Source organism: Sander vitreus, chromosome 24, assembly GCF_031162955.1.
Source record: "Sander vitreus isolate 19-12246 chromosome 24, sanVit1, whole genome shotgun sequence".
NCBI lineage: Eukaryota > Metazoa > Chordata > Actinopteri > Perciformes > Percidae > Sander > Sander vitreus.
In genome coordinates this window covers 3,637,763-3,663,658 of record NC_135878.1, presented here as the reverse complement: position 1 = coordinate 3,663,658, position 25,896 = coordinate 3,637,763, and the positions used below count along the sequence as shown (strand labels likewise).

The window sequence follows — 25,896 nt, the reverse complement described above, 5'->3', positions numbered from 1 at the left end:
GAGCATTGACAAAAAAAATACATTATTAAAACATGTATTTTACCTTTCCATAGAATGACTCTAGTGCATTTTGCAGACACTTTTAAATAAGCTCTTTCCCAGCCCAAGTGGCACACAAAGATCATAGGTCAAAATAGTTTTTGGTCCCGGTTGCCATAGCATCTGATCTGACAAGAAAATGCTTAGATTTTGTACACATGAGGTGTGATTGTTAAGAGTGCAATATGATAAAATTAGTTGTTTAATACATTAAAGCAGAGATCTTCAACAGGGGGTCCTCAGAGTTACAGCAGGGGGGCCCTCCAAATCATTGATCTTTTTTTTTTAAAGTTTTTACAGAAGTACAGAAAAATACTTTGCACATCTGTAACGTGAGACAGGTGTGTCGGAGGGGGATAAGTAGGTCAAAAGTTGCAGAGAAACTTAAATTTAATAGAAGACGATGTTTTTGGTACTAGACCTTCATCTGGAAAAATTAATGAAGGGAGTTTCTTTGCAACTTTTGAAAGTTTTTTCAAAAATTTAAATGTCTTAACATGAATCCAACATATTATTAGCAAATATAAATCAGCCTATTTGTGAAAAGAAGACATATTAATGATAGGCTTACTGGCCTATATGTAAGGTAGTCATTACGATCCAGATACAGTTCATCCTGAGGATTCACTGTGTCACATGCATGTTTAACATTAAAACATGATTTATAAAATCATACCAACAAATACTTCTATAGCTTAGTTTTCTATGCACTAACAATGTATGTATAAAGGCTTTAGGCTTTTATAGTAGGCCCAGTTAAATATGCAACTTAATTTTATAAAATATGTAGTAGGGGTCCCTGCTCTATCCCTCTCTCAGATAAGGGGTCTTTGGCTTAAAAAAACGTTGAAGACCCCTGCATTAAAGTATGTTGTTGTTTACTTTGTCAAAGCCCCCCCTCCACTCAAAAATGTGTTTTGCATATTTTGACTTAGATGTTTTAGCTTCACTGTGCAGAATTATGTATGTGCAGCGTTTGACATTAGAAGGCTGTTTTTTAGTGTTTTTCTGTGTTTAAGACATGTAGGCTACATATGAGATGATTTTATGACATCACAACTAGTTTGGAAGCTAGTCATGGTCCAATATGAAACGTACACACACGTGATGTGGAAAGAAGATATCATTTTAAGACCTTTTTTGTGGAAAAAACATAGAGACACAAATTATCATTCAAAGTAGAGTATTTTAATATTTCTTAAAACATGTCAGTAGGGGGCTTTCAGTTTCTATCTTAGTATGCTGTAAGCTATATTTGCTGACTGGTAACAACTAATGATAAAGAACCTAAACTACCCATTGGGACCCCTCCTGGTGTCCACTTAGAGAATCACTACCTCCCCTGTATACAACACTTTAATGTAATTAACCAACTCAATGTGCAGCAGGTTCACTGCTACACGGTGTTAGTAATATTGGCAGTGGCTTCACGTGTTGAAGACACCCCCTAGCGACATATTTCCGTAATACACCCCCATGTGCTGAGAAGCACTGCCCCCTGTGAAATTCCTGACTGCCAGGGTGATTCCTACGGTCACCAAGGGCTGCTTCCTACTGTAGCCTACCGTGTGCTCTGTGGCAAACTATTTCATAACCTCTGGATAAATGATCAACTACGGGAATGATATCTCCACCAATAAAGGGTGAGTTATGATTTAATAACGCTGAAGATACTGCCGGTCATATGTATTCTGCAGATGTTAATGTGCTGGCTCAGTAGTGTGTGAAGCTCTGCCTTACATGTTATAATGTCCTGTCTCGATTCGTGAAGCTTTCAAAATATGGTTATCAGTGTCTAGCCTACCTATTTTTTTTTATATAGGCTAGGCTACACAGAACAAAGGCTGTTTTTCAGTATGCTGAATGCGTTTTAAAGAAAGACTTGGGAACACGCCCTTGCTGTCTTTCCTACCTGTATGAAAGGGAATGCTTTCAACTTCATTTGAATGCCCACAAACTGCGGCCAGACCAACGCACAAACCCAGACTTGCGAAGTTAACCCTATTTGTTAATTTTTCGCTACAGTTTCGAGTTTGTTACATTGTCGATTTGGTCAGACAGACGTTTTTTTAGCGCCTTTCCCAACAAGAAACTCACAGAGCCACAGTAAGACAGTAAAAAGTCAACTATGTTTCATACGGTTGACTGGATCCGCATTACCCCGGCTGGTGCACCGCAGATCAGCTGTAAACTGTAACCTGCGGCGGCAGAGTTGGATGACGCGGACGGATACATTGTAGCACTAACAGCCTCTGAAAACAACCAGTGAACCCCAAAATATACTGAGCACCCGTTTGAAACCACTGTGGCGTGCTTTGGGTTTTCAAGTAGTCGCGAACATCAGGTTACTGAGGTGAGAGAGAGCAAGAGGGGGGTTCCGAGGCCACAGTGAGACAGGGAGTTTCCTGCCTCTAGGTCGGCCTGCCTGGTCACAGGTAGGGGCTGGGCGTGTAAACCTGCTCTGGAGCAGGCAGGCAGAGAAGTGACCAACGTTACTGTAAAGTGATACGTATAGCCGTTTTCTCCTCATATTGGCCTAACCTACTTCCCTCTTTGCTTAAATTCTTCTAGGCTTACTATAACTCTTCCTTTTTGGTTGACTGTCCATAGTTCAGAACCATAGTTCAGCTCAGCAGCTTATCCCCTGTTTATTAAAATGTAGGCTATTATAAGATAATTACTAGGGCATGCAAAATCGGTCAAAAATGCTAAGCAGGTGCTCCTGTAGCACGTGCTCAGTCTGGCCACGTCTTATTGGATGTCTGTTCTGTTTTTTGATCCACTTCACTTGTGATGTTTATCGACAGAAACTTTAATTCAATACTTTTTACATAGGCCTATTGTTTCTGTGTAGTAGACAAGCGATACCAAGGAGACAGAGTTCTACTATCACCTACAATGAAATGACTACTGAATGGACATGCTTGGTAGGCCTACACATTATTTAGCCTAATGTAAACATTGTTATTTACACAGTGAGTGAAATAAATTACAATAAAAACGTACACGTCATCACAAATCTATGGCTGTCTGAGCAAAATCTGCATGGGAACATAGTTTGACATTGTGAGAGCCACTGTTCCTTCCTCTCCAATAAATTATGCAAGACCCTCATTATCATGAAAACTTGTACGTTTTGGATGAGATTAACATTTGAGAGTTGTGCATTGATTATTCTTCTTTTTCAGACAAGTGCTGGTGGTTTTGCGTGACAGCTGCAGAGAGAATATTGATAGTGATGATGACACCTGTCAAGAGCTCTCAGATTTGAGGTGGGAGAGCATGGTGAGCTGCGTGGTTGTGTTGGAAACATAGCTCAAAACATGTATGTTAATATCAGTTAAAAGCATTTAAATGTACAGGTTTCAGGGTGAACATTTTCTTGACATTGAACTCAAGTTTTCTTCTGTAGAGAGTTACTGTATTCCAGTCACATCTCAAGTCACAGGGCATAGGGCTGCTTTGGCTGGCAATATGTCAGTCAACTACAATGGCTTTTATGTTGCCATGGTGATTTTAATAAACAGGAGGTAGCCTACAACCACCTCATGTCTCTTCAAATGACTGTTGACACCTTGAGTATTTAATTATTTTCACAATGTCTAAGAGGTTAGATCTAGCATAAGTTGTTGAATAACCCTAGTCAAGCAGGGAAATAGTGCTGTCCCTTAGAAAAAGGAGAGGAAAGGAATTGTTTATCCTCCCCTTTATCTCCATTTCATGAATTGGTTTGTCACTGTTGGACTGGTTTGTTTTAAGTGCTGTATTAGAAAAACATTGCTGATAAGTTAGTCTGCTGAGAGGAAACAGGCAATATGTGAGGGTCGCCCATCTACTGTCTGTTAACTCAGGGTCTTTCGCCTGTTTTTGTGTCATGCATGATATGTCATGAGATAAACAGTAATACCCATAAGGAAATTAGGTCATTGAGGCAGCAAAAAGTGACATCCACCAAGATAAAATATAGCAAATGTAACCACACATCACAAGAGCATAAGAAGCTGTACAAACACTGGGAGTAATATTCAAATATTAAAATAAAGCCATGAATAAGTGTAGGCCTTTTAAAAAAATATAAATGCATTATTTAAATATGATTCATCAATATTCCATGGTGACATTTTGGTGTTTTTTTGTCACATAATGAACTAACCATATATATAGAACAATAGATATGACATAACTAATTGTTCTATATCTATGGAACTAACCATTTCTTCTCTGAGTCATAACTCAGTCCTATCTGAACACACAGACATGATACACACACATTTATAAATTCATGCGCCTTATATCTCCAGAACTTGCCTTAGAATCATCACGTTTTGAAGTTTTCTTTAGTTTCAAAATGATCCGATCCAGTGTCTGACTCTGTGGGTTAACACTATGTTATCCGGTGGTTTTCCCCCACAGCGTCTCCGCCACAGGCCACGCCCCCAGCTATGATGAGTCACCGACCAAGTGTATGGGTACATTGCAAGCAAGAATTGTTAATAGCTAATTTGGCATACTTTTAATGGTGCCAATTTGCCAAAGCAGTTGGTTTATGACAACCTGATGACCTCAGCTAATGCAATGATCAACAGCTGGTTTATTTAATGACCGCTCTGGATCAGCTTATTGTGGTTGCCTAGTAACACCAGCACAAAAATGCAACAGGTAAAGGCCAAATGTGAATGAATGAAGCATAAGGGTTGGAGTCAGTGTTAGTCAGACATACCTGTTGTTGAGAGCAGATATAGAACAGATGAGATGCATGCTAATTATCCTTTTAGTCAATGACATGCAGATTCTAATAATCCAATCTCTTTAAACGCTAATAGAGACTCTGGATCTGCTGCCTCATTCATATCTCACAAGATATCTGAGGTAGCCTGACGTGGTCATACTCAGATTCTAGTCAGAATGTGAAATGTCGAACATCCCGACCTCGAATGTTGTGGGCGGGGCTAAGATCAGCTGGCATCCAGACTGTATCTGAGGGGTTAAATTCAGTGACACTCTGGAATGTCGATTGAATTCCACAGAATAAATTACCCTCATTTGCTCAGTCATGGACAGGAACACAATGAGCATGTGACCGGGCCAGACTTCCACTGTGACTTGCTTTAATGTTCCCTCGTGTCCCGGCATGTCTCATGACTGCGGCCGTCACAGAGTTACCTTCTCTCAAGCTGGAGTGAAGTCATTATTGTGCATGAGCTAGTTGTCTCTTGTTATGGTGTTAGGTGATGTGTTATGATGGTGATAATAGAGGCAGAGCTACATGGGCGTCATGGTTACGGAGGGAAGGTTGAGGCGAAAGTGTCAGCGAATGAGCTGCATGCTGATGGCTGGTAAGTGACAGAGCAGGCTTCATTTTTATGAATGACTAAAACAGATATGTTTAACAGATTATGTCAAGAGGCAGGTCAAATGTCACAGCCTAGTTATCCACAATAACAATTTGGTAATTATGTGTTAATCTACAATAAACCCATCATCTCATGTTGGGTAAACTTAGGTCATATACACCATGAGCTCTAAATACATATAAGCTTTTAATAGCATATTTGCTCAAACTGGCATTGCTCCAAGACTACATGTCTACAAATTCGGCCCTGGTTATATCAATTGTCATTTTCTGAACATTTTCTTCTTTTTCGCTGGGGTTCAGTTGGATTATTATTCTTCTTAAGAAGAGAAACCGTTGTTTTCATAGCGGATCAGTGTAAAAAGTAGTGTTGGAATGGTGCAGGAATCAAAGACGTGCCTTGAACGGCAGTGCGATTTCAGGATGAATCACTGCTGAGTGTGAATGAGCTACAGGGGGCTTTTCACTTCTATTCTGCAGAAAGAACGGATGAACGGCTTGCCTGAAAGGAGGTTTTGAATCAAAACCTAACGGATCATCTGATCTGGATCATTAGATGCTTAATTTGCTGCTTTGCACAGGGAAACTGGAAGTCCTCTTTCTGCGCCTCTGACTCCTACTCATACAGTAATTGTGTCTTCAAAGGTTGAGCTCAGCAGGTCAGTTTGCAGGGTGGCTCAGTGACTTCAGACTGGCTTTAAACGGTTGTCATTGTGTTATGGGGTCAGTAAATCCAGTAAGTTCTGAGTAGGTCGTGCCCTTTCCCAGAGTTTCTGAAAAGTCTGTTTCAAAATGACTCTTAATCGGCTCAAGCTGCAGCTGTAGCAGTACAATACCATGCATTTGTGTGTAAGCTACACAGAGCATGTTGTGTCCTGTATGAAAATGAGAATATTGAAAATGTATATACATACGTACTGTAGTCAGGTTGTCAAGATAATCGAATCTCGCCAAGTGGCCACGCTGACTGCTTTTATTGGACGTGATGTGAAAGGTGCAGCCGAGCAAAGCTGATTCGTTTACGGCGGCGGCTGACAGCAGATGTCTCGTGGCTCCGGTGTAACTTCGCTCTAACTCCTCTCTCCGAGATGAAAGTATTTTCTTGGGCTGTTTACGCACGGTTGTTGGTTGAAATTCCCAGTTTAGGCCGCTGGATATTTATTCTGTCTTTGTTCCTCGAGTCTGCTCAGGTTGTTACACCTGTTAGCTTGTGTGTTTTATTTTGTAGAACACATATTTTATCTTGAGTATTTTACTGGGGGCATTTGAGCCTTGTAGCTCTTTTTTTGAAAACTCCCTGGTGCTATGTTACATCAAGGAATTTGGGATATGTTTGGCACACAGAAGTTTTCCCGAAACAATAATTTATGTTTTCAGAAAGGGGGAAAAAAAATGGCCTTGTGAGAAACTATACCTTTCATGCTTCATGATTGCTGTGATAATGTTGCCCTTCCTCCTCTCCCACTCCTCGTTGCCAGTGTTTGCCAGGACAAACAGACAAGCCGGCAGCTCAGCAGGGGTCTTGGATTACCGTGAAGAACCTGCCAGGGCTCCCTGCCTCCCTCCCTTCCACAGTGGGGGATTCCTATTTCAGCCTCGGACTCTCCCCGCAAACTTAAAGTGTTTCCGCTTACCAATTTTCTCTGGCATGGCAAAGACAGAAACCACATGTGAGAACACCCGCAGATCCTGTTTCACTTCAATATAGACCTCAGAGACAGGCCTCTCGCTGGGTTGGTGGTGAGCATGTGCAGGACTGTACTGAACAGTTGGCCCAGTGTGAAGTATCTGAAATGGTTAGAGATAATATGCGGAGACGTTGATTCCTGCGAGAAAACACACCGAAGCAGGAAGTAATCTCTTTACTCGTGGCTGCACTCTGACTGAACCTGGACCACGCACTCATTTAACCCTTATTAATCCCTCATTTAGCCACGTGCCCTTGCGTTTAAGAGGATTAAAACTGGTGATGGAAATGCCTTTGTGATATTGTCCAGCTTGCTTAGCAGTCATTCATCACAGTGAAGCATTAGCAATGTCTGGCCATCTTGATACAGGTTCCTTTAAACCCACTGGGCCCAGGAGCCAGATCTAGCTACAATTTTTTTTTACAAGAATGTATTGTTAAACATACCTCTGGTTTTTATTGTATTTGTTTGGAATAATAAATCGTTGGAATAGAAATTGGCTTTTTATTTCACATTTAATTTTCGAATTACATTTTGGGAAATGGCCCCCGGGTCATTTGAGTTTGAGACGCCTGCTTTAAACTAAGATTTTCATATCTGAATTACCCAAATAGGTTAAATAAAATAAAATGTCATCTGTTCTAAGACATATTAACGTCAAAGAGGATTTAAAAGTCACCTATGTTAAAAAAAAAGAAAAAAAAAAAGAAACTCCTTTGACTTCAGGATCCGCAGCAGCTGGCTGGTGGTGAAACTGCAGAGAACCAGTTGAGGGAGGATTTGTCACCTTGTGAGGATGATTCAGGCATTTAAAAATGATTTGCGCTACGAGCATTTCCAAATATGAAGTTGTGCAACCTTCAAAGCATTTTCAGTAGTCTGTGACAGTCACGCAAGCATTCACACACACGCGCACACACACACACACACACACACATACAACAGTCACTCACAGATGTGCCGACACCACAGAACTGGGTCATACTTGATGATCTGTGCCACTGTGTATTTTTGGACCCAGTGAAGTGTGTTTCCCTCCAAGTGGCAGATAAGGATTGCGGTACGTGCACTAAATCTGGATAAGGGACTCATTTTTTTTTCCTGGAGTTGTGAATGCAGAAAAGCAGGGATGTCTTGTGAGTGAGGGTTTGCTCAGGTTCTCACCTCCTTTAAGGCGACTAGAGTCATAAATCAGCCATAAATCTTTTGTGGCCTGAGAGTTATAGTGCAGGTTTCGATCGGGGAGGCGTACCGCAGCTTCAGACCATGTCAGGACAAAGTGTTGGTATGTAAGAGGAGATAGGAAAGTGTTTAAAGCGCTCTGGATGATGGATGTAGATATGTGAAAATTGGAATTTGTTCATACTTCCCCTAAAATATTGTAGATGGATAACCTTAATTTTTTTTTTTTGGGGGGGGGCTTTTCCCTTTATTATGTAGTGACAGTGGATAGACATGAAAGGTCGTGTCAGATGGGGGTTTGACACGCAGCAAAGGGCAGCAGGTCGGCTTTGAACCCAGGACTCAGCCTACATGGGGGCGAACACTCCTACTGGGTGAGCTAGAGGCCGCCCCAGATGGATAACTTTAAGCATAAACATTGTGTCACATAACCTAAAGCTGCTGTTTGAGAGAGCCCTCTGGTTGATATCCCCCTCTCTAAAGGGTTTGTGGATGTTAAATGGCATGTGTAGGCGGGCTGGCTCAAAGGGTTTGTGTATAGGGAATTGAGTGTTATCTGAGCAGAAATTTGATTTGTCTTTTTGAGTTTTTTAAGTTTTAACTACATGTGTATTTCACACTTCACATTTTTGATCTCCCCCCCCCCTTTTAAGTTTGTGGTTAGAGATGTAAATAAGGCCTTATCTCAGTCTCAGTGCTTTATTTATCCCAAAGGGAAATAGCAGTGTCTAGACGAAGGCGCAGCTTCTGTTTCTATCAATGAACTAAATCTAATTTTCAAAGAGTCCAATTTTATTCTGTGTTATTTGCAAGGAGGTAAGCCTCTCCCCAGAACGCGTACCTCCTATGGCGCCATTTTGATGCTACCAAGCCATCACCCCCCCGTTAGCATTCCATTGACTGCCATTCATTTTGGCGCCACTTTGACAGTGAATAACTTTACATCTGAAGTGTTTAAAGACTCTATTTGTCCATTGTTTATTTCTAAAGAAACACGACAATGTATAAAAGGCTCCATTACCTTGTATTTCACGTTATGGCTCCGTAGCAGACGTTTTTGTAAAAATGGGCTAACGATTATGTCATAACCACGTGACTTACTGTCGCATAGTAGAGGAATTACTGTATAGTACAGGAGAAGCTCGCAGGCAGTTTGGACTTACATTAGCTGTTTAAGTTTAATTACTAATGTTAACTAGCATTTTAGTTAGCAATAATTAGCCTGCGTCCATGTTATCTCCTTACATATACCTACGCTCTCCGTCTCTGCAAGATTGGGAATGATTGAGATTTCTCTTGGCACAGCTACCAGAAGGCTTACAACTTTCAGACAGGTTGCTCACGTCACATTTACGTCCTCGAGCTCAGTTGGAGGCTGCGCAGTAACGCTCAGCCATCACCGCAAAAGTGCTTCTAATATCCTTCACTGGTCTCCGTCCAGAGCAACGGGATCTGTTGGTCCATTTGATATACTGTCTATGGTTATTTGCTAGCTGAATACAAATGGGTGCAAATCAATAGCATCCACATGTGTTTTCTGTTGTTTTTTGTGTTGTTGAAGAACCCTAGGCTATTGGGTTCCACTCTCTAAAACCAAACCTACGTCCAGCAAGTATCAGATATGTAATGATATGAAATCAAGGAAGAACAAGTAACTCTTTGTGACGCTGTAACCAGCCGGCATCGTTTAGTATACATGACTGAAACTGTAAATTAATGAATCAAAATTGGAAGTAGAGAGATTAGATTTCTGGTGTTTGACGCGTATCTAGGCCTGTCGCAATATGCAATAAATCAATTAATCGCACGATAAATGAAAATGAGCTCAATCATTTTTAAATGGAAATTATCGCGGTCGGAAAAATTTCCATTTTATTTATTGTTTTTGGTTGTGTTCATTTATTGTGGATATTTAAAATGTCTAAAGTGTTCCAGTGTTAAATATTCTTTAGAAATAAAAGTTTATTGATCTTTGAAAAGGTGTACCTGCATTATTATGCCATCATCATTATATTAGATGAAAATGGTCTCAGAACGACAATATTATCGTTTATCGCAATCATTTCTGGGACAATTTATCGTCCAGGAAAATTAGTTATCGTGACAGGCCTACGTGTTTCCACTATACAATACGTGCATCTGCATGTCTAGTCGAAGGTTAAAAATGAAATGATACAACAGCATTTCTTCACTCCTTAGAAAGCTGTTTGATTTTAAATGTTATCCAAGCCTCTTAACAAATGCATCCTGGGGTTGTGTAGAAGTGCTACAACGCTTCACTGAAAAAGTTTCATTATATTTTACATGCTTTATTTTACATACAAATGAAGCATGTCCTAGCCACAAGCAATTCATTTCTTTCAGTATCGTTAATGCATTACTGCTGTGACACTCGGGAGCGAAGTAATGAAAATCTAACATGCATTATACTGATACAATCAACTGTTGATTAAAAGTAATGACATGTAGGTAGAACGAGGACACGTTGAGTGGAACAGTTCCTTGAATTTCTTCCTATTTTACTGTGATGTCACAACTCCCTGAGACTCGCTCCCAAACTGGCAACACCTCCATCTTATTGAACTTCTCCTGTGAAAGAGAGTCGTTTATATTCACCACACTCGCACTGTTTTCGTCCTCTCAACGCGTGTCAGTGTCAGGCTTAAATAGTTTGCTGTATGTCAGTTGTCAGCCGTATGGGAATAAGAGCAAATTGCTGCTTCACAGTTGCAGTGTTTCTTTTATCTGGAACGCTCAGCTGTAACCTCCTGAGAGCTGCCTATAACATAGTGTTGTCACTGCAGGTTTGTAGCCAGAAGATTGTACATCTGAGTAGCATGTGGGGTGCTAACAAAATACTAAATGATAAAAAAAAAAAGAAAAAAGAAATGTGATGAAAAAAAGCCTGTGACTTGAATGATTAATTGTGTAATGTTCTTTATTCGCTGTCAGACACTGTCCCTGTCTTGTCGGCTCCTCCTGTCCCTAACAGTCAGATGTGGGCAGGTTTCCCAGACGTTTCACATTTTGAATTCAAATTTCCTGTCTGTCTCACCCCCCCCCCCCCTTTGCTCCCCTCCAGGTTGATGCTTCCTCACCGGGCGCCCCCAGGGTCGCTTTCAAGCCTGACTGCCGACAGCTCGTCACCTCTGTCAGCCTCTTGAGCGAGCCAATTGATCGCCTCTAGCTCAACAACACCGCGCGCAAGGTTCCGCTGCGTCTGCCAGCGGTCCAGCCGAGCAGCCTCTGCTTCGCCCAGAGCCCAGCTGCCTGGGCAGGACTGCATCGCCATGGACACAGAGTCCACCTACTCGGGCTATTCCTACTACTCTGGACGCTCCCGGGGATCCCACAGGCATGGGTAAAACTAAATCCTTCTTTGTCAATATTTCTCTTTCCTCCCGTTTACCTGGAGGGGAGCGGCCAAAGTGTCCTTTTTTAATGACCAAATCCCTACCAGGGCCGAGGCTGCTGTTCGGCAGCTGAACTTGCACTTTGACCTCTCTAAAGAAGACCAAATATATATCTATTGTAACACGTAGTTGACTAATCACTCAATTGCCTAACTAAAAACGAATGTTGATAATTGATTAGTCATTTATCAAGCAAAAATTACAAACATTTCTTGTTTGGGGCTCATGTCATACAATTATAAGCTTTGAGATTGGATGTTCATTGCCAAAATGCACCTTGGTACATGCAGTTTTATAGACACAGGTTTTCAACTTCAACTGTTTCCTCAAAGAACTAGATATGTTGTAACATATTTGGTTTATCTTTTGTACTGATGGTTCAGCTGGGAGAGATCCATGTCCATTCAAGCCAAAGAGCACTGTGACTGTGAGTCACGTAACACTATCTATGGGAAAAATGAAAGGGACTTTTAGTTCTGGAACCAGGGACACCTGAAATAGCTCCTCTCTCTCTTCGCACATCTGTAATGTCAAAAATGCTGGACGAAAAGAGTTGGATTTTAGAACACACGAAAACAAACTACAATATTGCCTAAAGTTGCTTCTGGCTCCTGTCACATATGGAACAAACATCCCTATAGAACAGTATCTTGCATTATTTGTGGTTGTGTGTCTTGTTTCATTGTCAAAGGTTGTTTAATATTTACATACTTAATCTCCAACTTGGACATATCTTAAAAATATTACTTGAAATGACATTTCATAGACTAACCGAATAATCAACTAATTGACAGAATCAATCAGTCAGTTTTTCTTTATTCCCTTTCTTATGCCTGGATTTCCACTACCGTAACCTTTTTTTCCCTACACATGTCCACCCACTGATCCCACCTCCCGTGTATCTCTGTCTTCCTCTCTGGCCGAGCATGTGTGGAGCCCACAGCTTGCATTAGTCTGTCAGCAGTGAAATGGCTGCGGCTGACAGGCCTCAGGAAGGCAGCAGGGGACAGGTGCTGAAGAGGGCTGACTGACTGATGGCTCAGCGGACCCGTTGAGAGCCTGAGAGGGAATGAGAGGAGGGTATTGGAGAGAAGGCTCTTGTTCCACAACAGCCCCTCCCTTGTCACTGACGGCCCCCTCTTGCTTGTTCGCCATATATCTCTCTCAGTTCCCCATTGCCGCCCCCCCCCCACTCACACTGTCACCTGTTGCCGTATAAGGAACTTCGTGTCCCATGTCGTTGGCCAGGGCTGCTGGATTACGGAAAAAAACATAATGGCGATTACTTTGGTCAATACTGAAATCAGGATTATTTAACCCAGATTACTGTTTTTTTTTTTTAAATTGTCTTTTGGAGAGATGTTGCATTTATTGAACTTAAGAAAACAGTGAAACAGGTTAAACAAATCAACAGTGAAGCACCATGAACTGTGAAATTTCCCTTAATACTTTCCCCGTTTGAACTTTCCATTCAGAACACATGAGAAAATAAGAGTTTACTTGCAAAAAATAACGTGTAAAATAATCGTTTTTCTCGACTAGTCCGATTTTGTGATCATCAGAAGCCTAAATCGTAATCGCTATTCAAATTTCAATAAATTGCACAGCCCTATCGTTAGCCACTTTCTGTCCCTGTCTTATTCCCCGTCGCTCTTTATCCTTCACGCTCAAGTCGTCTTTATCTCTTTACTCTCCCTTCCCTCATCATACCCTTGCTCATTTTTTGCTCCCATGTGTCCGTCACGATATGAATGCAGCAGCTGCCCTTTTCCCGTTCGCTCTTGAACTCTCCTCTTGAAACCCCCCCTTCTTAAATAGATTCCTGGCTACTCTCTAAGGATGGGTAGGCACAGGCGTATCACTTGTTCCCCACTCACTCGCATTCTCTGGGGCAGGAATGTGCCCTTCTAGCTCAAAGTTACGCAGAGCAAAAGTCTTGCTTCGGTTGGAATCAAAGATAAGGGGGAGAGGTTAGTGGGTAGTGGTGGGAGCTCCTATTCCCCACTACTTCTGTTTCTGAAGCCTTTCAAGTGAGTGACAGCAAATTGGAAAGGAACATTATGGGCATCCCCGCCAAGCGCCTTTCCCGCTCCTCTGCTGCTCCGCTCCTACCATGACTGTGCCAAAGCCACCGGCTGGCCTCTAATTTGATATTTAAAAATAAATAAATTGTTGCCTTTGAAACTCCTTGCCATCGTCGTCTGAAGGTAATCTTTTTACGCCGAGGGGTGCCACGCGTGAGGCAGTTCTGGATCGCTGTAGTCTAATTACACTGATGCCCGGAACAGATGCAGGAACGTGGGCGCGCAATCGCATACGAATAATTACACACAGTAACATGATCTTCTCGTTGTATTTGTGTGAATGCATAATTTGGGAGGCAATCTTAAACACAATTTGTCCGAATATAATAGAAGGATGGAATGGAATTGGCTCAGGTTTTCATTAACAGACCATGGAGTTGTTCCCTCTCATAGCTGGCTCTTTGCCCTTCTCCTGTGTCAAACAATCCTTAACTGGTGTCCAAGATACTTTCACAAAATAGTCCCCTGATTCTTCAGTAATGGAAGAGTAGCATCTCTGTCCGTGGACGTTACTTCCTGCCAAATGCTGAGACAACACATGCTGATGACGCTGGTTTCTTTATACATTACAGCGATCCATACATAGTTGTATTTAGCCAGAATCCAGAGCTGCACAATTTCACTCTTTGGTCATACTTTTCCATTACCACATGACTTCTTGGAAGTAGCAAGAGGCTGCCATGTTTTGTTTTTGTTTTTGTTTTTCCCCAATATATTCTTTGGTGCAGTGCAGTATTTTGGTGTTGAGTCATTTTACTTCAGTTTCTTTCTCTCAAAAGTTTCCTAAAGATGGCTCCTCACACACAATTTTAAGTATTTAAATAAATATGAAATTGCAAATCTCATATTAGCAGCTGCTCATGTGGAAAATTGTTTCTTTTGATTGGTATAACTCCAATTATAGGGCAGCACACAGCATTCACATGGGACTGAGTGAGTCATTTAAACTAATTCATTCACAATTACAGTTCCATTTGGAGGTTCCTGAACGATATGCCTCTTGAAGAAGACGTTTTATATACATTTTATATAGATTTGTAAGTTGACCGTCTGGCTTAATTAGTCTGAATACTGTTATAATAAAATGTGAAGATGTTTAGGAGAGTGAATACTCTGTGCAATCTCTCAACACAGAGCATGGAGGCTGTGTCCGACCATTTCTGAAAGTTTCCAAAACCGACAATCCAGCACTCACACCCACTTCACGCTGTGCTAGGGTTTGATCCGATTTAAGCTCACTTTTTTCATGCTTCACCCAACTATTTCTCTGTTAGTTTTAATGTGAAATGGCAGAGTGCAATGCTATGAATGTCCTCCAGGAGAGACTTTCTGAAAATCTGTTATTCACACATTTAAACAATATCAAGTCTCCTCCCTCTCTATGATGGACAGCTTTTTACTCCACCTTGCAGTGTGGCCGTGTAGAACAGCTAACACTTTTGAATTTCCGACTTTCGGACAACATGTCATACAACTCCTTCTTTTCCAGCTCAACCCGACCCTTCTTTGTCACTGGAATGTCTCACCTTGCTGTAGCATTATCTGTATGAGGCTTATCCTGGGGAGCGGCCAGTTCACAAGACTGCTTATCACACCCAGTACCCCTCCAACTCAACCTGGGTCAACACCAAACTGCACGCGCTACAGTGGGGAAGTAGAGCTTATTAGTCAAGTTACAATTATCATTACCAAGAAGATTAAAATCACACGTGTTGGACCTATTAAGCTAAATATGTTTTAAAGGAAATGTAATATTGATTTAAATATAATAATCAATAATCAAAGTTCATGATGGAGACAGCTTTCTTTTCAACAACCCCATCACACACTGAGCACTAGACTTCTTGCTCTCTCCCTCTCTCCCTTGCTCCAAAACGTGTCTATGGGTTTGAAATGACTCAGGTGAGTGTGTGGTTGGTCTGTCAGTTTTTATTTGGCCTCATGACTCTGCCCATTTGGCCGAGCTTGAGTCGACCACCAGTGCCGTGGCTCAGATGGCTGCATTGACACAAAGCTGTGTGGCACACAGGCGCCTGGGTTGCCCTGCCAGCCACAGAGAGAACAAATTGGTCCACAGACAGTTTGACGTTCCATGCTAGTTGGCTCTACTTCTCCAATAGCGTCCTGCTATTGCTCTCCCTCTGTGTGAGGTGGAGATTGTGACCACAGCCACACACTTATCCTCAGGTGTTAGATGGAAACGGTGCTTCCAGAGCCTAATTGGCAGGACTCGGCCCCAGCTCTGCCAGGCATCTCTGCCCCTCCCGAGACCCCTCCCCCTCCTCCCTCCCTTCCCATCCTCACTGTTCCAAAAAAGCAATACACGTTTCAGGGATCCACGCTGGAAGTCACATTCCATTAATCAAATCATAGCACAGCACTCTGTTGGAATACCAACGAGCCGGCTGCATGTTAATGAGGCAGGAAGAGGATGTGGGAAGGGAGGGGAGAAGGTGTGTGTGTGTGTGTGTGTGTGTGTGTGTGTGTGTGTGTGTGTGTGTGTGTGTGTGTGTGTGCGTGTGTGTGCGCGTGTGTGTGTGTGTGTGTGTGTGTGTGTGTGTGTCTGTGTGTGCGTGCGCGCGCGTGTGTGTGTGTGTGTGTGTGTGCGTGTGTGTGTGTGTGTGTGTGTTTGGAACGAGGTTTCAAGACGGTGCGATCACCCCTGAAGCATGCTGAAGGGAGAATGAGAAAACGGACTGGGGGAGGGGAGAGGATGGTAGACAGAGGCCGATCTGTTCAAACCACTCCCTGGCTGCCCACAGGTCTGCTCACCTCTGCATTTCCTCGAGGTGGATTCACAATTGCACATTTCAAAATGCTGCTGTTCACAATTTGATGTCTAACTTGCATCATCATCATTTGCACGTTTTTCTTACACATCTGTAGTCTCGCCAGCATGCCGAGAACCAGGTGTTGCTTTACCTTCTGTTCACAATGAATCACGCTTTGCTGGGATACACAAATGGACGTTATACATGCTGTGTGTACAGACACACATCCACACCTTGTTTACTGTAAGCCGGTGGTTCCCAATCTTAAAATGAAGTACATGTGACTGCTCATTACAGGTTATCTCTTAATGTGGATTTGGGTTATGGGCATTTTAATCAAAGAGGGATTTGTCCCTCGCAGATGTTCATCTCGGATTTTTAGGAAAGGCCTGAAGTAATTCACAAGAGAAATAGAATACACAATAATAAAAAACAGTTTTGTGTGACATATACTATATATATATATATATATATATATATATATATATATATTTATATATATATATATATTGTCATTCTTATCAAATGAATACATGTTTATGTCATTCTTTTAATCATTGTGTGACCCCTCTGTCCCTTAGATGTAGGATTAGTAAGATTGTAATTTGTTCCAGAAGTTTCGACACTATCCTTCAGTTTGCTTCACTGATTCCTTATTCATTTACTGGTTTCTGATTTCCCAGATTGCTTTGCACTCAGAGAGAGAGAGAGAGAGAGAGAGAGAGAGGGCTGTGTAGGTGAGATCAGTAGAAATATTACAGTCATTTGTTTTCCAGTTAAAGTAACACTGTCAGTGAGATTATTTGTACAGATGTAAACACTGGCTGCATTGCATTCTAATAAATGAGTGGAGAAAAAGAAACAGCATTGCTCTTGTATATCAGTGTAGTAGATCCTGTAACTATGATAACTTGTTCATATCTGAGAAAAGGCTTTTAGGGTGAGGTCTAACTGATGTGTTTGGTGAACGTGACAAATTGCAATTTCAATTTAAGTGACTTTATTGGAATGGGTGCATAAAATAAAAAGAAGCATCACAAAAGGGCAGAAAAAAGGATGGAATAACACAAGATATAAATACATACTACAGATCATTCATTATTTGACATGTGAGACGGAGCTGTGAGATGTGAGAAGGGCTCACAAAGTTGCGGAGCTCGTGGCCGGCTGCTACATATGTTTTGCTGTCAGTCTGCAGCAGTCCTCCCTCTCTCCCAGTAGGACAGGGAGTCTCTCCAAGTCGCTTACATAGAGGAACCCTGGGAATATTTTTATTATTTTTTTATTGACTGATATTGGCTGCTCTGTCACTCACTTTCAGACCCTGAAATGCAACTTTCATCCCAATTCTTTTTTAAGTAGTAGAGTGATTATTTTCTTTTTAACACAACCTTCTGCTACACTCTGCTCTTTACTTAGTGTAGCTGTTAACTTTCCTTTCCCCCAGAGCTGCTTCTTATTCTGCTGATGACTTTGAAGTAGGATCACGGCTTTTTGAGCCCTGCTGCTCCTCCCAGCCTCCTCCCTGTTCCCTCTCCTTCCCAATTAATAATCACAATCAGTGACAGCCTCTGACTGATGATCACATCCACTGGAGTAACCATTTCTACAGGGATCATTATAGCCATAATAATATTGAAAGTAATAATGATAGCTGTAATATATTTAAGGGCTTAAGTCAACCTAATCTCCTGGATTTATCAGACAAGAATATGTCAGTCACTCTGTCCGTGAGAGAAGCTGCTGTAGGCTATTGGAAATAAGCTCTCTCTCACTGTGTGCAGATTTGAAACTTAAGTTTCTGTTGTGATTTTCTGTAGGAAATCGTGTCCACATTCAAGGGAAGTACAAGAATAGAGGCGGAAAGCATGCTGGTTAACACCCTTTTTTTCAAAACACTTCCATCCATCCAATTGCTAACTCTGTTAGACCTTAACCGTTCCACTGCTGTCAATCATTCTGATTCCACTGTTACCCTTGCAGGCAGGATATCCTGTACATTATGGTTATGAATTGTTATTGTGTGAGAAAGTAGCATTCAAGGGCCACTTGTTTTTACACTTCAGCATAAGGCTATTGTTAATGGGCACCATATCTTATTTAGCTGTGTAAGACTTTCATTATCCAAACTTTTTGTCTTTGTCATTTTTTTGTGTGTGACTTTGAAAAGATTACACCTGCTCTAATCAATATTGTTATAATAACAATGGCTCAAATGAGTTTGTATAATATGAAAGGTGTCGCTTGTAGTTCATCATCCACAGAAAATGATTACCTGTCTGCAGTTCATTCAGCTCTACAGAACATTTTAGCATCGGTCAACTCATTGTTTTGGTGGCATGGCCCACAGCTTCACAGCAGAGTCTCACCACTCTTATCAGCTTTGTTTCTGACCGCAGTAGGCAGCTGATAAATGCTACCTGCCCAGCACCAAACAGCAGACGGAGAAAGTTAGCATCTAGCTGGTGAAGCTAGCCAGCAAGCTAAAGAGCCTAATCTTTGTTGCGGCACGGTGGCTCAGTGGTTAGCACTTCTAACTCACAGCAAGTTGACACTGCAGAGTTCGATCCCCGGTCCAGGCAGGGCCTTTCTGTGTGGAGTTCACGTGTTCTCCCCGTGTTTGCGTGGGTATCCTCTGGGTGCTCTGGTTTCCTCCTACCATAAAGGTTGGTGGAGACCAGAACAGAGCTAAAAAAAGAGTGAATATTAGACTTAGATTTGTCAGGTGATAACAAATGCCAATGGCAAAATAATCTTGGACTGTCTTAACGGAGAGAATGTTGTGGAAGTTAGATTTGTTACACTTCTGTTCTAATGTTGCTCATCCAAAAGAAGTGATAATGTGATGAAACAAGTTAGGGACAGCAGGAAACGTAATTATCTAAGACAACAGCATGTATAAATGTCTTTTGTCTTCTTCAGACGTGAAAAAGAACTGCATGATGTCTCTTTCATTCACCTGATGTCCAACATGTTTGTCCAGTAATCTCCATACAGCATCTTCAGCTTGTAATATCTATGTGAGATCTGACAGCCTTGGCTCTGGTGTCTGTCTGTCTCTCATTCTTTCTGAGCGCCCTCCAACAGCTGGGAAATACAACTGCTGCCAGACAAATTTACCTTCGCATTTTGTAGTGTTTTTGTGTAATCAGTTCTGCAGCATTTTGATGTGTGCCATAAAACACTGTAAGTATGTCCAAGATGTCAGAATCCGGAGGGGGAGGGAAACAGATGAGGGATTAACTGAGCTTTTCTGTGGTAATGGAGCTGCAGAGTAGGCACCGTGCCATGTGGCGATCGTAATGCTGGGCTAAGGATGTGGAGAACCGCTATTGACGCTCTGTGCAAGATTAGGGCTGTAAGTGCAGCGGGTCAGTCTGGCTAAATGGAGCTCATATGGACAGAGGGCCTTGTAGGGAGAGTGATGGAGGGACGAGGAGGTGGATAGATGAAGGTCAGATGTATAGGGAGGGGCAGCGTTCACATGGGCTTCAGTCAACGGAAATTAGATGGAGACTGAAACCCAGTGAGCTGCTCTGGTCTTATCTGACTCAAACAGCAGCCGACTCCTTTCACATTGTCCCTGCTCTCCTTGTGCTGTGTGTGTGTGTGTGTGTGTGTGTGTGTGTGTGTGTGTGTGTGTGTGTGTGTGTGTGTGTGTTAATCTCTTTCCTTTTTTTTTAAAGATTAGTTTTTGGACTTTTTTATTAGTGCAGGTAGACAGGAAAAGGGGGATAGAGAGGGGATGATACGCAGCAAAGGGCCACGGGTCAGATTCAAACCCGGGCCACTGCTAAGGACTCAGCCTAAATGGGGCACACACTCTACAGGGGGCTAGAGGTCGGAAACAAGGTGCAAAGACTAAAGAAAGAAAAAGCAAAAATACATTCATATTTGGTTCTTAAAGGGTTACTCACTCACAAAATGCAGATATATATATATATATAAAAAAAAAATCTAAATCAAAGTAGCAAAGGCTGGGATATCATGATTTTTAGTTCCTGATATGGTTAAAGGTCCCATGGCATGAAAATGTCTCTTTATGAGGTTTTTTAACATTAATATGCGTCCCCCAGCCTGCCTATGGTCCCCCAGTGGCTATGAGGTCATAAGGAGAAAGGTTACCTCACCTTTCTCTACTTTGCCCGCCCAGAGAATTTGGCCCACCCATGAGAGAGAGACATCATGGCTTTCAAACGAGCAAAGTGGCAGTTGGTCAAGGCCACACCCCCACTCTCCACCTTGCCCCCCCCTCTCTCCTCCTCAATAGCTACAGACACAGAAATCCTAAGGAAAGCTCATTGTGGGACTGGCTCTAGTGGCTGTAATTCTGCACCAAGGCTGAATTTTGGGAAAGAGACATCAGATACAGTATTAGGGGACCACTAAGGTCTATATAAAAGAGACTTCAGATACAGTATTAGGGGACCACTAAGGCCTATATAAAAGAGACTTCAGATACAGTATTAGGGGACCACTAAGGTCTATATAAAAGAGACTTCAGATACAGTATTAGGGGGACCACTAAGGTCTATATAAAAGAGACTTCAGATACAGTATTAGGGGGACCACTAAGGTCTATATAAAAGAGACTTCAGATACAGTATTAGGGGACCACTAAGGTCTATATAAAAGAGACTTCAGATACAGTATTAGGGGACCACTAAGGCCTATATAAAAGAGACTTCAGATACAGTATTAGGGGGACCACTAAGGTCTATATAAAAGAGACTTCAGATACAGTATTAGGGGGACCACTAAGGTCTATATAAAAGAGACTTCAGATACAGTATTAGGGGGACCACTAAGGCCTATATAAAAGAGACTTCAGATACAGTATTAGGGGACCACTAAGGTCTATATAAAAGAGACTTCAGATACAGTATTAGGGGACCACTAAGGTCTATATAAAAGAGACTTCAGATACAGTATTAGGGGGACCACTAAGGTCTATATAAAAGAGACTTCAGATACAGTATTAGGGGACCACTAAGGCCTATATAAAAGAGACTTCAGATACAGCATTAGGGGACCACTAAGGTCTATATAAAAGAGACTTCAGATACAGTATTAGGGGACCACTAAGGTCTATATAAAAGAGACTTCAGATACAGTATTAGGGGGACCACTAAGGCCTATATAAAAGAGACTTCAGATACAGTATTAGGGGGACCACTAAGGCCTATATAAAAGAGACTTCAGATACAGTATTAGGGGACCACTAAGGTCTATATAAAAGAGACTTCAGATACAGTATTAGGGGGACCACTAAGGCCTATATAAAAGAGACTTCAGATACAGTATTAGGGGACCACTAAGGTCTATATAAAAGAGACTTCAGATACAGTATTAGGGGACCACTAAGGCCTATATAAAAGAGACTTCAGATACAGTATTAGGGGACCACTAAGGCCTATATAAAAGAGACTTCAGATACAGTATTAGGGGACCACTAAGATCTATATAAAAGAGACTTCAGATACAGTATTAGGGGACCACTAAGGCCTATATAAAAGAGACTTCAGATACAGTATTAGGGGACCACTAAGATCTATATAAAAGAGACTTCAGATACAGTATTAGGGGACCACTAAGGCCTATATAAAAGAGACTTCAGATACAGTATTAGGGGACCACTAAGATCTATATAAAAGAGACTTCAGATACAGTATTAGGGGACCACTAAGGCCTATATAAAAGCATCCAAAGAGCACCATGTCATGGGACCTTTAAAGTGCTACAAATATTGGATCCTACATTTCCCATAATGCGTCTCTGATGACCCAAGGATATTTGTATGCCTCCGCACCAGCGACAGCCGTGGCTGAAGGCGTTATGTTTTCGGCTTGTCCATCCGTCCCCACAATATCTCAGGAACGCCTGGAGGGAATTTCTTCACGTCAAGGATGAACTGGTTAGGTCATTTTTTTGCCGAGAATATATACGCCATTTGGTAGGATACTTAATTGGTGACACGAATCCTGGGTGCCCATCTTGAAACTGTGGTGATTGTGTCATCCACGTTTCAGAATTGGAATGTGGCTTCTTTGCAGCAACATCCATATTTGAAGCATTGTCTACTGTCATGGCTGCATATGAGTCTGGACAGACATCGATGTAAACTGCAAACTGCTTGACTGGTTGGCAGAGGCATTCAATTGCCAGGTGGTTATTGTTGTTTAGCTTTGGAAACCGTTTTCTCTAGAGGTAAAACGTTTTGTCGATCGACAGAAAATTTAAATAGTCAATGAGCGTTCAAGTCATTTTTTAATGCAAAAATCTCTGTTTTCAGCTTCTTAAATATTAAAATTGACTGTTTCTTTTAGTTTTCTTTAATGGTCTATCTTTGGGTTTTTGGATTGTTCCTCAGACAAAATAAGACATTTGAAGATGCACCTTGAACTGTATATTTGTAATGGGTTCCTTGTGACGAGTAAATTGAACTTCATGTATAAAACATGTTCCCCTCTAAGACCATTTTGTTTCCAAGCTTGTATACTAGTAGTTCTTTAAGGCAACATCCGTACTACACTAACCATGATTTTTGCTTTTGCTTTGTTTTACAGGGAGCGAAGCCGGGACCGCCACAAGACCCGCAATAAAGACAGCCGCTCAGAAAAGTCTGTTACAATTAACACGCCGCCCGCCGAGCCGCTGCTGGGCGACTCAGCTGTTCGGTGTGAGCAGGTCCAGGTAGGACTGAACACAGCACCACTGTCTGCACGATCACTTAAATGCAATCCTGCATCCAAACCACCTTAGAAGCCTCTTCCACATGAGTTCACAAAAATCTCCTTTTACATTTCTGTACATTCACCTTTAAATTAACCATTACTGAACAATGTTTTCATAAGTTTCTTTATGGATGCCTCTAATACAAGATAGTATCTCTCTGCTACTCTGATTTATAAAGGATTTAGAGTACAGGAGATTTATCAGTCACTAGTCAAAATGAGTTGGAATGATGATTATGTTTATCAGCCTGGGCTGGGACAGGCCATCTGGTATTTGAGGGCAAAAGCCAGTAGGGCCAGTCCACTTTTGGCAAGGTTTGGGCTGTTACTTTCAGGAAATCTATCACAGATAAATTGGCAACAGGATATGGATGCAGAAGGTTGCTTCTCTGGTCATCACAACTTTGTTTTGTCCAATTTTCCAAAGCAAACACTGTATTTCACTTCAGGGAGTGGGCCAATCCGTAATATGGTCCAATGGAAGGTGGGGGGATTGCTTCAGTGGCCCCCGCTAAAATGGACCAGACCAAGCAAAAACAGCAGCTTAGCTGTCAGTCAAAATTCAAACTCTACCCACAGAAACCATGCTGACTTTGATGTCAGTGATTGCAAGCTCAACAAATGGATAATGTGATGGATTATTTGATAATAGAGAAATATAAGGTAGGCAATTGTTAATCAAATAATCTTCTTCCTTTAGCATTCGTTAAATAACTCAAATATTTTCTGGTATAGGCTACACCGTCAGGATGGGTTGGTTTGGCCATTGGTTTATTCATGTTGTTCTTGCCAAATGTGCTGACTCATTTTCATTTCAGAAATCAGACAACCATGTGATTATGGGTCTTGGAATCAGATAAAAGGCAGAACAAATAAAAGACAGGTCGATCAGATTGCACTGTGTTAGCTGGGCAGGTTGGCTGCAAGTTGGCATGTTAAGACGTGAAATTCCTGGTAGCACTTGAGGGATACAAGAGTTTTGTTACCTTAAGTATTGTGTGGTACTGTTGAGTCAAAACACAACTCCTTTCTTTTCTGCATTCAGTAATAAAATGTACATTGGTATCCAATTTCTTTAGGCACTGGTCAGGTGCATTCATAAAGTGCAAATCACCGTAAACCAATAAAGGTTATAAATGTCAGATAACTAAGAGGAGAGTTTCATGGCATTTTGAGGAGCACTTGATCAAATGTGTGCACTTCTTCTTCCAGCATTCTTTGAAAGCAGGAATTTCAACACTTGCTGCTGGCAAGAGTCAAATGCATTTAATGAAAAAAGAGATTTAAGCACCCAAGACTGACCCGCTCTTTTAGCCAAACAACTGCCTGGCAGTGGTCTTCATCAAGTGTTCGGCTTAACTCGCTGAAGGGAATAGATGACAAACACAAACGCACCCAGACGCTCCATCGTTCACCATCATTTACTGACCTACTTGGTGCTCACTTTGCCTTGTGGCAAGACTCGTTAGCAGTTCTCGTGTTTGTGCAACTGCTTTTTTGTGTCTAATTTTAACACATGACAGGATTTGCCACAGAGCACAGCCATCCTTAGTATTTTGCTTTTCATTTCTTATTCATGCTGTGGCCTGCAGTGGTGCTGCTGACAGGGCGGGGGTGTTTGGCTTTAGTTTGTGTAATCAGGGCCACCAATTCAACTGAGAGAGAGGCTCAGCACAAATCCCTGTGTGTCTGTGTGTGTGCTTGTGTGTTCTGCTCTCACATATGCTCCTGTATGTGAATATTTTGGGTCTGTGTGCGTCGATCACGTCTCAGAGACTAACTGTGCTCATTACTCCACCGCTGGGACTTAATCAGAGTTTGGCTGACAGAGCAGCACATCGCTGCTGGCAGGGGTGTCCTCACAATCCAGCACAAAAGTTTCTCACGGCTGTGATGTGTCTGTGATGCCTCTCCGTCACAGGAATTATAAAAGAAGAGGGGTTGCTTTACATGGAAATGTGGCATAAACACGACTGGAGATTTGAGCCAGAGAATTGTTTAGAGGGCTTGCCTGCGTCGAGAGATGGTGTTTGTATGTGTAAATGTTTGGCTGGACCGCAGGGACTAGGACGTGGAAGTTCTGTCGCTGAGTCACTGAGTGATGAAGTTCCACCATTGCATGGAATGAGTGTGATGACGCCAGTTTTGGTGTTTCCCCAAATTGTATTGGCGCGACGCAAACTTTTAGCTCCACTATCGCCCATCAATCAGCTAATTAACTTCCACAATACAAGGTGGATGTTGTTGCGACAGAGCAGATTAACATATCGCTTTCTACATGTTTAGGATTGTTGAACAGGTGTATTGATAAAGTACACACACACACACACACACACACACACACACACACACACAAGGTTTTATCGCACTTACAAGGTCAACTTTATTTTCCCAAATAGGGAAATTCGGGTGGGTCAAGGTGCAGATGAACAAAGATATACAAAACAGTCATCATAAAACAGATAAAGATGAATATGTGTAAAGTAAATATGAATATTATATGATTATATGACTATGACACCCCCCCCTTCCATCCCCTAACACACACACACACACACACACACACACACACAGACACCCACATATGCACATGCGCACACAGGGAGTGCATTTCCAAGCACTCTTGCTCGGA

General features: G+C 41.9%; 1 protein-coding gene across 1 annotated transcript in view; it reads left to right on the top strand.

Moving 5' to 3' along the window:
- Positions 1-1,547: 1,547 nt before the first annotated feature.
- The window catches only part of LOC144512905 (vang-like protein 1), a 49,593-nt gene continuing 25,244 nt past the window's right edge, over positions 1,548-25,896 (top strand). The window contains exons 1-3 of the mRNA XM_078243878.1: positions 1,548-1,682; positions 11,345-11,623; positions 23,097-23,223. Coding sequence (XP_078100004.1) covers positions 11,553-11,623; positions 23,097-23,223 — 198 coding nt within the window. The 5' untranslated portion in view covers positions 1,548-1,682; positions 11,345-11,552. The remainder of the gene's footprint in view (positions 1,683-11,344; positions 11,624-23,096; positions 23,224-25,896) is intronic.